General features: G+C 37.1%; 1 protein-coding gene across 1 annotated transcript in view; it reads right to left on the reverse strand.

Annotated features, from left to right (window-relative positions):
- The window catches only part of LOC137624225 (uncharacterized), a 185376-nt gene that overhangs the window by 48171 nt on the left and 122062 nt on the right, over positions 1 to 15143 (reverse strand). Inside the window, exons 12-13 of the mRNA XM_068354726.1 lie at positions 3186 to 3370; positions 215 to 334 (exon numbers count right to left, since the gene is read on the reverse strand). Of these exons, the coding sequence (XP_068210827.1) occupies positions 215 to 334; positions 3186 to 3370 (305 nt within the window). The remainder of the gene's footprint in view (positions 1 to 214; positions 335 to 3185; positions 3371 to 15143) is intronic.

Raw genomic sequence — 15143 nt, forward strand, 5'->3', positions numbered from 1 at the left:
ATGGCAACATTACTCAAGGAAAAAAATAATACAGTGCTGTAGTTGAATTCTTACAAAACATAAATTCACTCTTTAAGGATGTTTATAATCTCCATATGGCTCAATATAGCAAATTGGTTCACCATTGTGAAAACAGATAAACTTTACTATTTGCTGAAACATGAATTTCATGATGAAATAATACGTAAAATTTACCAAAATATACAAAACGTACACTGCAGGTCTTTCAAGAGGAATAAATTTCTGATAGCTTCAGACAGATAATCGAGAGTTGTCTTTAATCCTTCGACATACACGTTATTCCACTTTTCATTAAACAGCATTTCTGGTTTTCCTGCAAGAAAAGATGAGATATGTTATAGAACACTGCAATTCTAATGGAAAAGATTTAATTTCATTATGGTAAAAACAAGTTATCTGTACCTTACAAGCAATGCCTTTCCACACGTTGGGTGTTATCCTGGTCATATTACAGTAACTAACCTACGGGTGGGAAAGAAGTTCCCCGAGAGGAAAAGGAACAAGGTAAAGGCTATGCACTCCCTCCGCCGGCTTGCACCACGGAACAAAGGAGTGCGGTGTCCTTAGTACTGGAGAGAAGTGAATTAAAACTGTTTATTCAAAATTAATTAGCTTTTGTGGAAAGTTAAATTCAAACAGCGCTTTTAAAAATTAATCAAATGAAAAAAAAAAACTCAGGAAAACAATATAACCCATGGACGGGAAAGATTTTCCCCCGAGATGCACAAGAAACATGCTTCAAACTATGTACTCCCTCTGCCGACTGCAAACGTAAAGCCAGAGAGAGGGGCGTCAATAACGAAGAGGAGCAAGACCAAAGTCAAGCTCTGGGTAGGCCGCAATCAGTCTTCCTTCTGATGAATTCCCAGGGAGCGACTGACGTCAACATCCGAACAGAGGAGTATTCATACGAGGACAACTCTCCTATGGCAGAGGCCGGGTTGCTGCACTCAGAGAAGCAGAGGAGGCCACCAGCGTCTGGATGTTCAGCATTAAAGGGGAAGAGAACTTAAGAGAAGGTTTGTCTGCCATCGTGAATACGTCGCACTACGCTGACACGAAAACACCAACACTTACACTGTAATGATGAAAGAATGTTTATATATAAAAACATCACATGAATGTTTAAATATATATAAAAACACAAGTAAAAAGTAAAGAAACAGGAAAAAATCAAAGGCCAGTAATAAAAGGTTGGGGTGGAAAGAGAGACAAAGGTCTACTCTCACCAAACCAAAAGTAAGAAGTGACAAAACAACACAGTTTGCGTGTGAGCGGGGTAACCAGCTACCCCTCCTAACCCCCGCCAACTAGTGGTAGGGTGGTTATGCCTTGCTAAAAGTCTTATGGCTAGTCTTCAAGCTTTGCCGAAAGTATAATCCCTATAAATAGGTTTTGATTAATATCGAAACAATCACAAATGCTTCTGACGGGAAATAGCCTTTTCACTTTCCTCTAAAAGATGTATGAGAAGGGAAGGTGGTGCAAGGTTGATTGTCATGTTGAACGGAGAGTTACTTGAGGAGGTGGAGTGGAAGCAGATGTACGTCAGAGAGTGAATGAAGGATGCAAAATGTTGGGGGCAGTGAAGGGAGTGGTAAAGAATAGAGGGTTGGGCATGAATGTAAAGAGTTCTGTACGAGAAAGTAATTGTACCAACTGTGATGTATGGATCGGAGTTGTGGGGTATGAAAGTGATGGAGGGATAGAAATTGAGTGTTTGAGATGAAATGTCTAAGGAGTATGGCTGGTGTATCTTGAGTAGATAGGGTTAGGAAAGAAGTAGTGAGGGTGCGAACGGGTGTAAGAAATGATTTAGCAGCTAGAATGGGTATGCATGTGTTGAGGTGGTTTGGCCTTGATGAGAGAATGGAAAATGGCTGTCTGCTAAAGAAGGTGATGAATGCAAGAATTGATGGGAGAAGTACAAAAGGAAGGCCAAGGTTTGGGTGGATGGATGGAGTGAAGAAAGGTCTGGGTAATAGGAGGACAGATGTGAGAGAGGCAAGAGAGCGTGCTAGAAATAGGAATGAATGGCGAGCGTTTGTGACGCAGTTCCGGTAGGCCCTGCTGCTTCCTCCGGTCGCCGAGGTAGCAGCAGTAGGGGATTCAGCGTTATGTAGCTTCATCTGTGGTGGATAACGGGGGCGGGTGGGCTGTGGCACCCTAGCAGTACCAGCCGAACTCGGTTGAGTCCCTTGTCAGGCTGGGAGGAACGTAGAGAGGAAAGGTTCCTTTTTTTTTCATTTGTTTGCTGTCGGCTACCCCCCAAACTTGGGGGAAGTGCCTGAGTTTATGTATGTATGTACTTTCCCCTAAAATTTGAGAGATTACTTTGTTACTGTGAATACAGAAGTTTTCGAAAAAATACAAATTGATTACTCCAAAATGTAATCTTATGTGGTATCTTAAACAATAGAGAGTGATATTTTTCAACATGAATTTCACTTGGCTGCTATGGAATATTTCCTACATGAGGCTTAAAATGGTGAAATAAAAAGCTGCAATATTTCATGAGATGAAAAGTAATTTCCAGTTTAAATATCCAATATTTTCTGAAAAGAATCTAGTATCTTTATAAATCTATCTGGCATCACTGTATAATTATAAAAACATGTACAGCATACCCAAATTATGCACCTTTGGACTAAGAACAAAAAATGTACTTAGTTTCCATTGAAAAGGTTATTTTAGAACCCCTAATATACATTTTCATATATTCAACAGGATATTAGTTTTGGCATCATTAATCTAAGAGCATATTTATGGGGAAATAGGTACCAAATTACTGCTGGAAATCCTCAAAGTCATTACTGTGCACATTGGAGCTGTTACTATTCCATGACTTACACTCTAAATACTTTGAACAACCTATTAAAAGATCCTTCATTAAGTAGCTTGAAAATCCACGATGATCCTTGATGTACCAAAAAAAGAACTATTCATCTGAAAACACGACGACTGATGAAATGGTATAGGAGAAAAAATATTTTCTTCTCGAAGTCGAAGACTGCGCTCATCACACAATGCTGCACATAGAGGCTTATACTTTGTTGCTGGTCATGAATGGGTGAATTCTATGATAAGAATATATAAAACTGCATCAGAGGTTTACTCATGTAATGTCTACAAAAAAAAAAAAAATAAAATAATAATACAATTACCTGGATGTAAATATGAGCAAACTCTTCCAACCTTGTCACAAGCACGGTTTTGATTCCAGCCACGGCAAATACTTGATCTGAAGTTCTTGCAGTGGAAGAGGATTTCCACTGGTGAATGGGCACTAGAGCATTTGTCTTTGGCCTCACAGGAACCAGTCTCTTCCAATTCTGTACACATTTCATCACTGTAAACAATAGATAAAATTATATATTATCATCTTAGTTTAAGAGAAAGTAACAATATTGCAATAGATACATAAATAAAATTTGCTTCTGTCCCTATCCTTACCAACCAGCTACCACAAACAGGGGTTGAAGATGCTTGGCACATGTGATACTTGCAATCTACATGTTCTCCTTCCATCCCTCCCGGTAAAGGACACTGTCAGACTTGTAGATATTTATATATACACTGTATATATAAATCTTTATGATCGCAAGAACTAACAAAAGCAGCCTTTTCCAAATGCTATGATATGCAATGCCACTAAATGTTAGGTAGTGAACATCCTTGCACATCAGGTCATGGAACCCCAATTAAAACTTACCATTTTGGAAGAAAGATCCAAAGCTTTATATATTTCTTTAAGAAAATTGTTTTAGATGATTAGTTTTGTTCAAAAATAAAATAAATACCATACTGCAATATATTACCACAAAACAAACTAACACTGTATAATACTTACGTGAATCTTGGTCATATGCTCTCACATAGTACAATGCTTGTACTAACAAACTTAGATCAACAGGATTTCCAAACAAATAAATAATTTTCATACCTACCTTGTATTGAATAGTGCAAGTGCCCACTAGATGACCTAAATAGAAAATAATAAAAATTTTTCTCGCTGATGTTCCCACCCCATGCCTGGTACCAAGAGATGAGTGAAGGCAGGGGAATCTAAGGTGAAAACCAACAACGATTCAGATTTATGAAGTTGTTGTTGAGGGAAATTGGGGTACTACGGACCAAAATCAAACACTTTTACTTATCTTTGTACTTTATTCAAATATTTAAACACATATTTACAACTGTAAACTCACAGTTTTGCCTTTAATAACAATCTTATACAACATATTCTAACAAATATTTCACATTTATTAGAATGAAATTTCTATTCAAATTTCAAAAATGAAAAAAATATTCACTCCAACACAGAAAAAATTAATCTAACAAACAAAAATACAGTTATCAACAAAAATGACATGACATAGACTACAGGAAACATCTTTCTGGCGATCTGCAGTACTGGGGTACGAGCCCCACTCAAGCTTGATAGTTTCTTGTAGCATTTACAACCTCACCCTCCCTGTGAGCTTGTGAGCCAAGGATAGGGGGTTTAGGGGAGTCTACAGGTCTACCTGCTAAGTCATAAACAGGCAGTGCCTGACCCAAGCCCCCGGTCCTAGCTTGGGTGGAGAGGGGGCTTGGGTCCCTAGGAGACTGTCACTGTCCCTTGCCTCTGTCATTCATGAGTGACATTTAAACCTTTAAATCAGTTATCTACTTCTACATCAAAACATATCTCAATTTAATTTGGTTAATATATTCACTTATAATAAATGCTAAGGATTATTGATTCAAACTTAAGAAAAATTGTTAAATATCCGTCAAAGTAATTAATCCAAGAACTCTTTGGTTGCTGCAACCTCATCATCCTTGTGAGCTAAGGATGGGGGGTTTGTGAGAGCCTATACGTCTATCTGCTGAATCATCAGCAGTCATTGTCTGGCCCTCCTTGGTCCTAGCTTGGGTGGAGAGGGGGTTTGGGTGCTGATCATATGTATATATAGTCAGTCTCTAGGACATTGTCCTGCTTGATAAGGCAATGTCATTGTCCCTTGCCTCTGCTATTCATGAGTGGCCTTCAAACCTTTAAACCACACTTCCAAAGTTTCTCCCCATTATATAACCAAGTTTACACTTAAAAAAGTTAAGTAATTTCTATAACAATTTATACAGTATTGCTCCCACAGTTGATCATTTCATGATTATCCTTTGGTACAGATTTGAAGGTATCTTCCAATGGCATTGGGACACATGACACTATATCACAACATTGGATGATGTCACTCATTAATATTCCAGTTTCAGAAATCATGGGGTTTTTGCAAGTGCTACTTCTATTTCCTGATCTTTAAAAATTGCCCGGGAGGCCACCGTTATCATCAGATACGCTCAACCTGCAAACTGCAGAAATGTTGGGAAACAGTTAAATGGGAGGCAAATAATAAAAAAATATTATAAAAAATTACTACACATCATATAGAACACCTGTAGTAACACAATTTGATCAATTTGAATTTTAAAATCAATAATTTACATACCTTGGAGTAGAAAATATTATATACTGCAAGCACCAACTTGACGACCGAAATACGGACGGAAAAATTGATAAAAAAAATTTATAGAACCTGCCATTCTGCACCCACCTCCAAGGGAATAACACCAACCATATACCAAGAAGCATGGGAAGAAAGGAGGTTACAGGGCAAATGATTTAGATTTATAGTTATGACCACTAACCTATCACCTTAACCAACACAAGGAATTAGGACGCAAACGTAAAAATTTTTTTTCTATTTCCATAAATCTTACATTGGAAAAGAAAATGCTGAATCACAAATTTTCAATGGGAAAGAAGAGTAATACACAGATGCCAATTAGCACAATCACATTAGTGATAATTAACAAGATTATTCTTCCAAACACAGAATATATATAAAGCGTCTGGTATGGATGGTGTGAGAGCTGAGATGTTGAAGGAAGGGGGTGTGACTGTAATTGAATGGTTGGTGAGATTATTATTATTATTATTATTATCATTATTAAATGCTAAGCTACAACCCTAGTTGGAAAAGCAGGATGCTATAAGCCTAAGGGTCCCAACAGGGAAAATAGCTCAGCGAGGAAAGGAAACAAGGAAAAATAAAATATTTTAAGAATTGTTTAATATGTGTTTTGTGTTGTCAATGGTACCAGTAGATTAGGTTTGTGCATGTAATGTACCACTATATAAGGGTAAGGGAGATGTGCATGAGTGTTGTAATTCAAGAGGTATTAGTTTGTTAAGCGTAGTTGGAAAAGTGTATGGTAGAGTAATGATTAATAGGATCAAGGATAAAACAGAGAATGCAATCTTAGAAATACAGGGTGGTTTTAGAAGAGGTAGGGGTTGTATGAATCAGATTTTTACAGTAAGGCAGATATGCGAGAAATATTTAGCAAAAGGTAAGGAGGTGTATGTTACGTTTATGGATCTGGAGAAAGCGTATGATAGAGTTGATAGGGAAGCAATGTGGAATGTGATGAGGTTATATGGAGTTGGTGGAAAGTTGTTGCAAGCAGTGAAAAGTTTCTACAAAGGAAGTAAAGCATGTGTTAGGATAGGAAATGAAGTGAGTGATTGGTTTCCGGTGAGAGTGGGGCTGAGACAGGGATGTGTGATGTCACCGTGGTTGTTTAACTTGTATGTTGATGGAGTGGTGAGAGATGTGAATGCTTGAGTGCTTGGACGAGGATTAAAACTGGTAGACAAGAATGACCATGAATGGGAGGTAAATCAGTTGTTGTTTGCGGATGATACTGTACCAGAATTTGGAAGCGTGTGTGAGAGAAGGAAGTTAAGAGTTAATGTGGGTAAGAGTAAGGTTATGAGATGAACGAGAAGGGAAGGTGGTGCAAGGTTGAATGTCATGTTGAATGGAGAGTTACTTGAGGAAGTGGATCAGTTTAAGTACTTGGGGTCTGTTGTTGCAGAAAATGGTGGAGTGGAAGCAGATGTACGTCAGAGAGTGAATGAAGGTTGCAAAGTGTTGGGGGCAGTTAAGGTAGTAAAAAATAGAGGGTTGGGCATGAATGTAAAAAGAGTTCTATATGAGAAAGTGATTGTACCAACCGGATGTATGGATCGGAGTTGTGGGGAATGAAAGTGACGGAGAGACAGAAATTGAATGTGTTTGAGATGAAGTGTCTAAGGAGTATGGCTGGTGTATCTTGAGTAGATAGGGTTAGGAACGAAGTGGTGAGAGTGAGAACGGGTATAAGAAATGAGTTAGCAGCTAGAGTGGATATGAAAGTGTTGAGGTGGTTTGGCCATGTTGAGAGAATGGAAAATGGCTGTCTGCTAAAGAAGGTGATGTATGCAAGAGTTGATGGGAGAAGTACAAGAGGAAGGCCAAGGTTTGGGTGGATGGATGGAGTGAAGGAAGCTCTGGGTGATAGGAGGATAGATGTGAGAGAGGCAAGAGAGCGTGCTAGAAATAGGAATGAATGGCGAGCGATTGTGATGCAGTTCCGGTAGGCCCTGCTGCTGCCTCCGATGCCTTAGATGACTGCGGAGGTAGCAGCAGTAAGGGATTCAGCCTTATGAAGCTTCATCTGTGGTGGATAATGTGGGAGGGTGGGCTGTGGCACCCTAGCAGTACCAGCCGAACTCGGTTGAGTCCCTTGTTAGGCTGCAGGAACGTAGAGAGTAGAGGTCCCCTTTTTTGTTTTGTTTCATTTGTTGATGTCGGGTACCCCCAAAATTGGGGGAAGTGCCTTGGTATATGTATGTATGTATGTATGTATGTATCTTTCACTTAACTCTCCTTTTGAAAGTATGCACACATATACACTCTCTCTTCTCTATACAGTACTGTATTTTGAATGTATGTATGCAGGAACACACACATACTCTCTCTCTCTACAAGGGTCTTTCAAATGATTATCAAAAATGAGTTAGTTCCCCCATCACATTCTGTTAATATTTCTTCTTTCTGTAGACTTTTTTTTTTTTGGCCCCTCCCAAAAAAAAAAATTAAAAGATGTGATTCTCGCTCTGATATGTGCATTGGCTTTCAATAAAGGTAAGACAGACTTACCCAAAATGTTGTGACCTTGAACTATGAGCTTCATAAGGACAACACTGCATTTTAAATTGATTTTTTTATGAAAAAAAAAAAAAAACTCAATGGTACAAATCTAATTAGGTACTGTACCTCTTATACTAACTGTTGCATTGAAGTATACCTTAACTTCTCTAAAAGGGTAATATGGACTGGCACAATTCCTAGGAAGATTCCTTATGTTAACATAATTCTTAGCTCTAAAACTAGTTAGCATAAAAAATTCTATTCATTATGGCCAAACTTGCACATTTAGATAATGTTTGCAAGTCACTATACTCAATTTTTTTAATGAGACGCATTTGCACCGACTTGCAGCAGTGTCCTTTTAGCTCGGACAAGTTTCCTGCTATGTTAGAATTATCCTGTCCAACCTATCAGCAAGCAGGAAACTTGTCCGAGCTAAAAGGGCACCCCGCGAGTCAGTGTAAATCTGTCTCACTAAAAAGAATTGACTATAATTCTCTTTTCAGACTAATACCAATAGGAATGTCTTTGACAGTTAACTCCTTCATATCAATTGTGCTAGTCTCTCGTAATTTATGTATGGTATCTTAGGATATGTTACACAATATTAAAAACCAAATCAATTAAAATATTTTCAGGAGTCTTTTTAAGATGATAAAATGAAAGCTTTAAACAAACATGTAATAACATCTTCGGAGGATGTCTAATTGAATGTTTCAAAAGCCGAATGTAACCCTTAATGTTACAAAATCCTATTGTAAAAAAAATGTGATAATCATATCCACCTTTGAACTAACAATAAAAAAAAATCTAGTACCACATCATTCACAACAAGTTTGGTACCTAAGTTGATAAAGTTTGCCAATTGAATTTCTTTTTGAGGACAAAATTAACAAACTAGAGGCCCTCAAAACTCTTTGTTCCATATAAGCCTGTGCAGTCTCCAAACCACTACTGTAGTATATCAGGGTTTGGATGATGACACAAGACTTTAGTAGCTCAAAGAGCTACAAGAGTTATTCTTGTGGTCGTAGATTCTCCGAAACTAAGAGGGGACTATTTTACTGCACATAATTCAGCTATATGAGCTACTATTTTACTGCACATAATTCAGCTATATGAGCTACAAGGAGTTAATGAAGAGCAATAAGTAACAGATCTTATGGTATTAAAGTGAGTCATATTGGACACTTGGTTTACTATATCAGAGATCTGCCAGACTCCAAAAAAGAAACTAATATTGAAAAACAAATATGTCTTTGAGCATCAGAAAGTTTTAATAAAGAATAAGGTTAAGGGATCTCTTCTATTCAACATAAAATCATAAAACATTCTAGCAGCCTCTGAAGCACAATTAGAAATGGTGCAGGTCAAACACGTGAGGAAATTTAAAATCATACTGACTGATTTAAATTTTTTAAGAAACCACCCCTAAAACAGAATGAGCAAAGGTAAGCATTTCTAGCATCCTCTCTAATGAATCTTCAGTGACTGAAAACCTTATTTTGCCAAAATGTACAGCCTTAAATCATGTACATTTTACTGACTTCTATTCAGCTATGCATTACTAAAGATTATAATAAAATGTTGTTGCTGAGGAAGTAATAAAGGAGTCATTTCAGCAGTAAAATCAAAACGTTTTCCTATTGGTCTAATAATGAATTAGACCATCTTCTTGTCTCTTAATCATAATTTTTTTGTGGGGTTAAAGTGCTGTGTGGTCTCTAAGGACATTCCTGAAAGCTAGAACAGGGAATCCAATAGTGTACAACACAAATACCAAAGAAATGTTGTTTTACCTGCTCTAGGGCCAGTGTATCAATGTGTAGAGAACAGATTCGGTGTGTATAAGGGAGATCCTCAAGTTCAGGCCCATTAGAATTTGACATAGCACATCAGTAGCTGAAATTCTTCAGCTAAAAGTGAGGTCTTTACTATGTACTGCGAGTCACAGAAAGGAACCATTTCAATTGGGTATTTTAGCTTTATTAAAGTTCCTTTATAACCTTAATAATAAGGTAATTGATTGTTAATTAAAGTGATGACCTATTAATTAAACAGTACAGGTATTCTCATATACTTGAATGTATTCTCTCAAGGGGTTAACTACTGCACTCTAATTGTTCAGTGGCCACTTTCCTTTTGTAAGGGTAGAAGAGGCTCTTTAGCTATGGTAGGCCGCTCACTCTTCTTGGAGGACACTCCAAAATCAAACCATTGTTCTCTAGTCTTGGGTTGTGCCATAACCTCTGTACCACGGTCTTCCACTGTCTTGGGTTAGAGTTCTCTTGCCTGTGGGTACACTCGGGCACACTATTTTATCTTATTTCTCTTCCTCTTGTTTTTTATAGTTTATATAGGAAATATTTATGTTAATGTTATTACTATTTTTAACATATTTTATTTCTTCCTTGTTTCCTTTCTTCACTGGGCTATTTTCCTTGTTGGAGCCCCTGGGCTTATAGCATCCTGATTTTCCAACTAGGGTTGTAGCTTAGTAAGTAGTATAATAATAATAATAATAATAATAATAATAATAATAATAATAATAATATAGTGGAGAGGGGTTGCTTTCCCCCTCATACATCTAGGGCTATGATAAGTGAGGGTTGGTCAGGCAGCCATCCCTCATTACAGGCGTTATTCTCCTTCCATATACATCTGATATGGGTAGTGGAGACAGAGAATGGTGATATGATGGAATCATATAAGGTTAATTACCGTATTTCCCGTGTCATAAGACGCTACAAGTGCTAAGACGCACCCTTAAATTAGCAAAGCAGTTTTTGGAAAAAAAAAAAGAAATTGAGGATTTTACAAACTATCCAAACAGCAATTCCTAGTCTGTGTGATTTTTGTTAGGCAAAGTAAATTTTCATATTTTGGATGTACTATGAAAGGTTTAAGTTAATATTAAATAGTTGCATGCTGGTTATCCTAATTTTCTTACATTTTTCTTGTAAGAAACCTCTAAAGCAGTCATAGTTGCCACCTCAACTACACATTTAGTGTTTCGTCACGATGTTTCAAGTGTTGTTTACATGAATGCAGTGTTGTCAAATGTTCTTAATCAACTTTTGTTAAGGAAGTGAAATTCCAGTAATATTTCCCAAATTCCTCATATAGCCTACTAATTTCCACACAAAATAATTATTGATCTAAGAAGTCTCTAGATATTCCTCTAGGTGGAATACTTTAGCTAATGTATGGGACTCTAGGTCTAAATATTTTTCTTCTAACTTGGTAACATTGCACTCAACTAACAGTGAAATGTTTTTACTAAGGTCATATTCAACAACAGTCTATTTGTAGTATTTTGGAACTCAGGCAACAAAACTGTTATCAAAATATTGCTTTATCACAAAATATGAGAAAATAGATAAATACTGCATAAATAACTAATATGGCACAGAATCGTCAGCTAGCAGACCGCTAGTTGGAATGTTTGTTGGTAAAAAGGAGTTGGCGAATTATCAGCTGATCACAAATATAAACAAATAACTTACAATAGTGCTTTATTAAACGAAGTGAAATTTAGAAATATATTTATTTATTACATATGAATGATAATTGTATGTCTATATTTTATGTCTGGTCAGTGCGAGTGCTTGTATGTCATTAGTTGGGTGTTTGAGAGTTGTCAAACTCCCCAATGCAACTTTTTCCTAGTGTTAAGACGCAGGGGGAATTTTGGGAGCATTTTTCTGGGAAAAAGGTCCGTCTTATGACACGGGAAATACGGTAAATCTTTTCCTATTTTAAGACTTGGTAGGCTTACTAATGATGTTTTGTTCCCATAACCTCTGGCTTGGTAAACTATGAAGTCAACTGTGATATAAGGGGCAATCTAGGATGGATTGTAGCCAGTCTTACAGAAGTTGATGGGGACTGGCTATTGTGAGCCTATCTACCTGCTAGTTATGTGGTCATGATAGGAGGGAGAATGGGTTATATACTACCCCTTTCCGAAGAGTTTTATTATCGTTGTTTTCATATAAACATTCACATTACAGACGAATAAAATTAAACCAAAAGACATCCAGGTTGGATGTGATAACTCAGCTAACCAGAACTGAGGTCATGAGTGTTTTTGAGTACATTGTGATTGTTTTGATGATTGATGTGATGCTTGGAATCATGAAAAATGTTCCATTTGTTTGGAGTGGATCAATTCTGCTCGGAATACAGTTCGTGAGGTGGAAAACCTGAGAGCCATGGCTGTTTTATCTCTTTTCAATGTGGGTAAAAAGATTTGCTAAGATTACAGGGCCTGATGAGTATTTATCTAAAAAGGATCTCAAAGATCTTGTTAGCCTTGATCTATAAATTTCAGCAATAAGGAGCTTCAGAAATGGGGTCATAGTAGACCAGACTTTGTATCTGAGAACAACCTGGACTCCTCAGAAGAGGAAGCCTTACTGTAGGGCTCTTCAGAGGAGGCTTCAATCTTCTCAAAGAAGTATCCCTCAAGATCCTAGTTGAGGTTTCACTAAGCAGGTTACCGGTCTGCATACACTTGGTATTCTTGTCTCCTATGTATGCTTAGCTTATAGTTAGAATAGCAGAGGCATCGATCTGCTCCCTCTACGGTCATCCAATGCAAAGTATGACCCATCCAGGTAGTGTTGGACTGCCATCCGCTTCCTTTCCGCTCCAGCCTAGGGATTTGGCTACACCTGGGCCTTCAGGTTACCAGCTTCTTAAGGAGGTTTCAGTGAGGGTTCTTCCTTCCAGTCAATTGGATTTAGCTGTGGCTAGGCCTAGGGTTACTAGCATCCTACAGAGGCTACAGGGTGGACTTTTCCTTCCATTCCTGTGGAATTGGGTGTCGTTGGACCTTCAGGTTACCAACTTCCAAGGAAGGTTCAATGGTGTCTCTCCCTTCCAGTCCTAGGAATTCGGCTGTAGCTGGATCTTCAGATTACCAGCTTTCAAGGCAGAGTGCAATGACAACTCTTCTTTCCATTCCAAGTATTGAAGACTTGGTAGTGAGAGGGGGATGCAGCAGAGGCAGCTTCTGCCATGGATGTAAAGGAGGGGAATTCTGTAGGAAACCCTTGGTGATCTTGTGCTGGATGTTCTTTTTTGGACAGAGTCAAAACATTTCTCAACATGTATATGGACTTGCTAGTCAATGACATTGAGTTTGAGAACTTTTCTTCATGTCCCATTTAACCCGAAGGAGATTGTTCTGGTCCCATAAAAGTCTGCTATGAATACCTTAGCAAAGGTAGAACCAGATGCTTGGAGTTTTCTTCTAGACAAATATTTGCTGGATGCTTCTGTGGTCAGAATGATAGTGCCATGTCACAAAACTTTCTTTTTGTCCAAAATTGTGAAAGCAGCATCTGAGCAAATGAGGTAGGTACTTCCAAAAGAATGTAGCCTCTATTTGGGAGTCTTTCCAAAAGAAACTAAAAGGGTTTCGTGAAGTCTTTTTTCCTAAAAAAAAAAAAAAAAAAAATTAGATGCTCAGAATGGTACCAATCAATTGGGTTACCATTTTCCTTTAGTCCCAGATCACCTTATAATTGCAGAATGTCGTGTCCAACAGACCTTGTTTAAGGGTACTGTCTGCTATGCCTTGTATTTTTTGTACTAATTATTCAAAATACATAATTTCCTTAAATGTTATAGATATATATATGTATATATATGTATATATATATATATATATATATATATATATATATATATATATATATATATATATATATATATATATATATATATATATATAATACATTCATCATAAAAAAATTTCAAGTCATTTGAGCAAAACCTTTAATAGATTTACTATATTAGCAAAAATCATTATCTTGATGAAAAAAATATAGGTAGCAATTTCTCCACTAATATGACACCAATTGTATTGAAAACCATACCATAAAAACTACTTTATAAATCAAATAATCCTGTGTGACAGAGTTTTGGTTTTCCTTTTTTTTCTTTAATTTTCTTCCAGGTGCAAAAAAATCATGAAAAAAAGGAAAATAAAAAATCTGTCACACAAAATTAAGGGATTTTTATTCCTCTTTCCAATGGCATCTTTTTGTCTAAATCTGAACTATAAATAACCGAGAAACGGCAACCGACATGCCAATAAGTATGTTTTTGAGTTATAAGCTCCCAAAGATTTGCTGTAAATTTTCCCTTTTTTCTTGAAAAAATCAAAATATCCTTCTTATGATAACCTTATTTTTTTACTTTTATTGTTTATTCCTACATGAAGGCACCCTAAACAAGGTATTTAAACCCTAAGTGTACTAATACACTTGGTGTAAAGGTGCCAGAGTTTTAGCTAGAATATTCATGCTTTTTCCTTTTCTTCTTTTTTTTCTTTTTTTTTTTTTTTTGCTCTCTGCTTACATTTTGTTCTTTCTTTGACCTTAGTTAACTTTGGCCTTGCTATAAAGTTCACGAGAACGTTGTAAAAACGTAATGTACATACGAACTGCAAGTAAACACAAGGTCATCAAAACTTCTATACATCTTTGGAGATCCTGGCTGGTCTGACTCTTCTCGTAGATCGTAATTCCCCTACCCTATCCCAGTGCCTTTCATCTCTGCCAGATGTACAAGATTTTGAAATGCATGTGAAAAAACCGCTGTATATATGCAAAAATAAACACGCAACACAATTCTGTCAAACTTAGTCAGCAGACGACGCAGTTAGGATAACGTCATCATTTAAAGACTACTTTATCTTAATTATTTCCAGAAATAATTGGCTGAAACCTCTGAAGACCATGTACGACATGTTTCTGCATACTTAAAAACAATAACTTTTTTTTTATATTTTCAAGTTGCTATACAGTATTATCAACCGTAGCGGACAGTCCCCTTAACTTAGTATTTGCCGTGGCTTCATAGGATATGGGGGCTATAGAGGGATCCCTGATGGTCACATCAGTGGTAGTTAGGCAACTGTCCTATGTAAATCTGTCTAAGAGGCCTTGCAGAACTATGTTAAAGCAAAGTTTGAGGTGAGATGCCATGAGATGGCAGCATTTGACCTGGAAAAAGTACAGGTAGAGAAATTTTTGTACAGTACAGTGATCTGTTATGAAAATTCCTCTTCCCATAAGCCCTTGTGGACAA

The sequence above is a fragment of the Palaemon carinicauda genome, chromosome 31 (genome assembly GCF_036898095.1).
Source record: "Palaemon carinicauda isolate YSFRI2023 chromosome 31, ASM3689809v2, whole genome shotgun sequence".
NCBI lineage: Eukaryota > Metazoa > Arthropoda > Malacostraca > Decapoda > Palaemonidae > Palaemon > Palaemon carinicauda.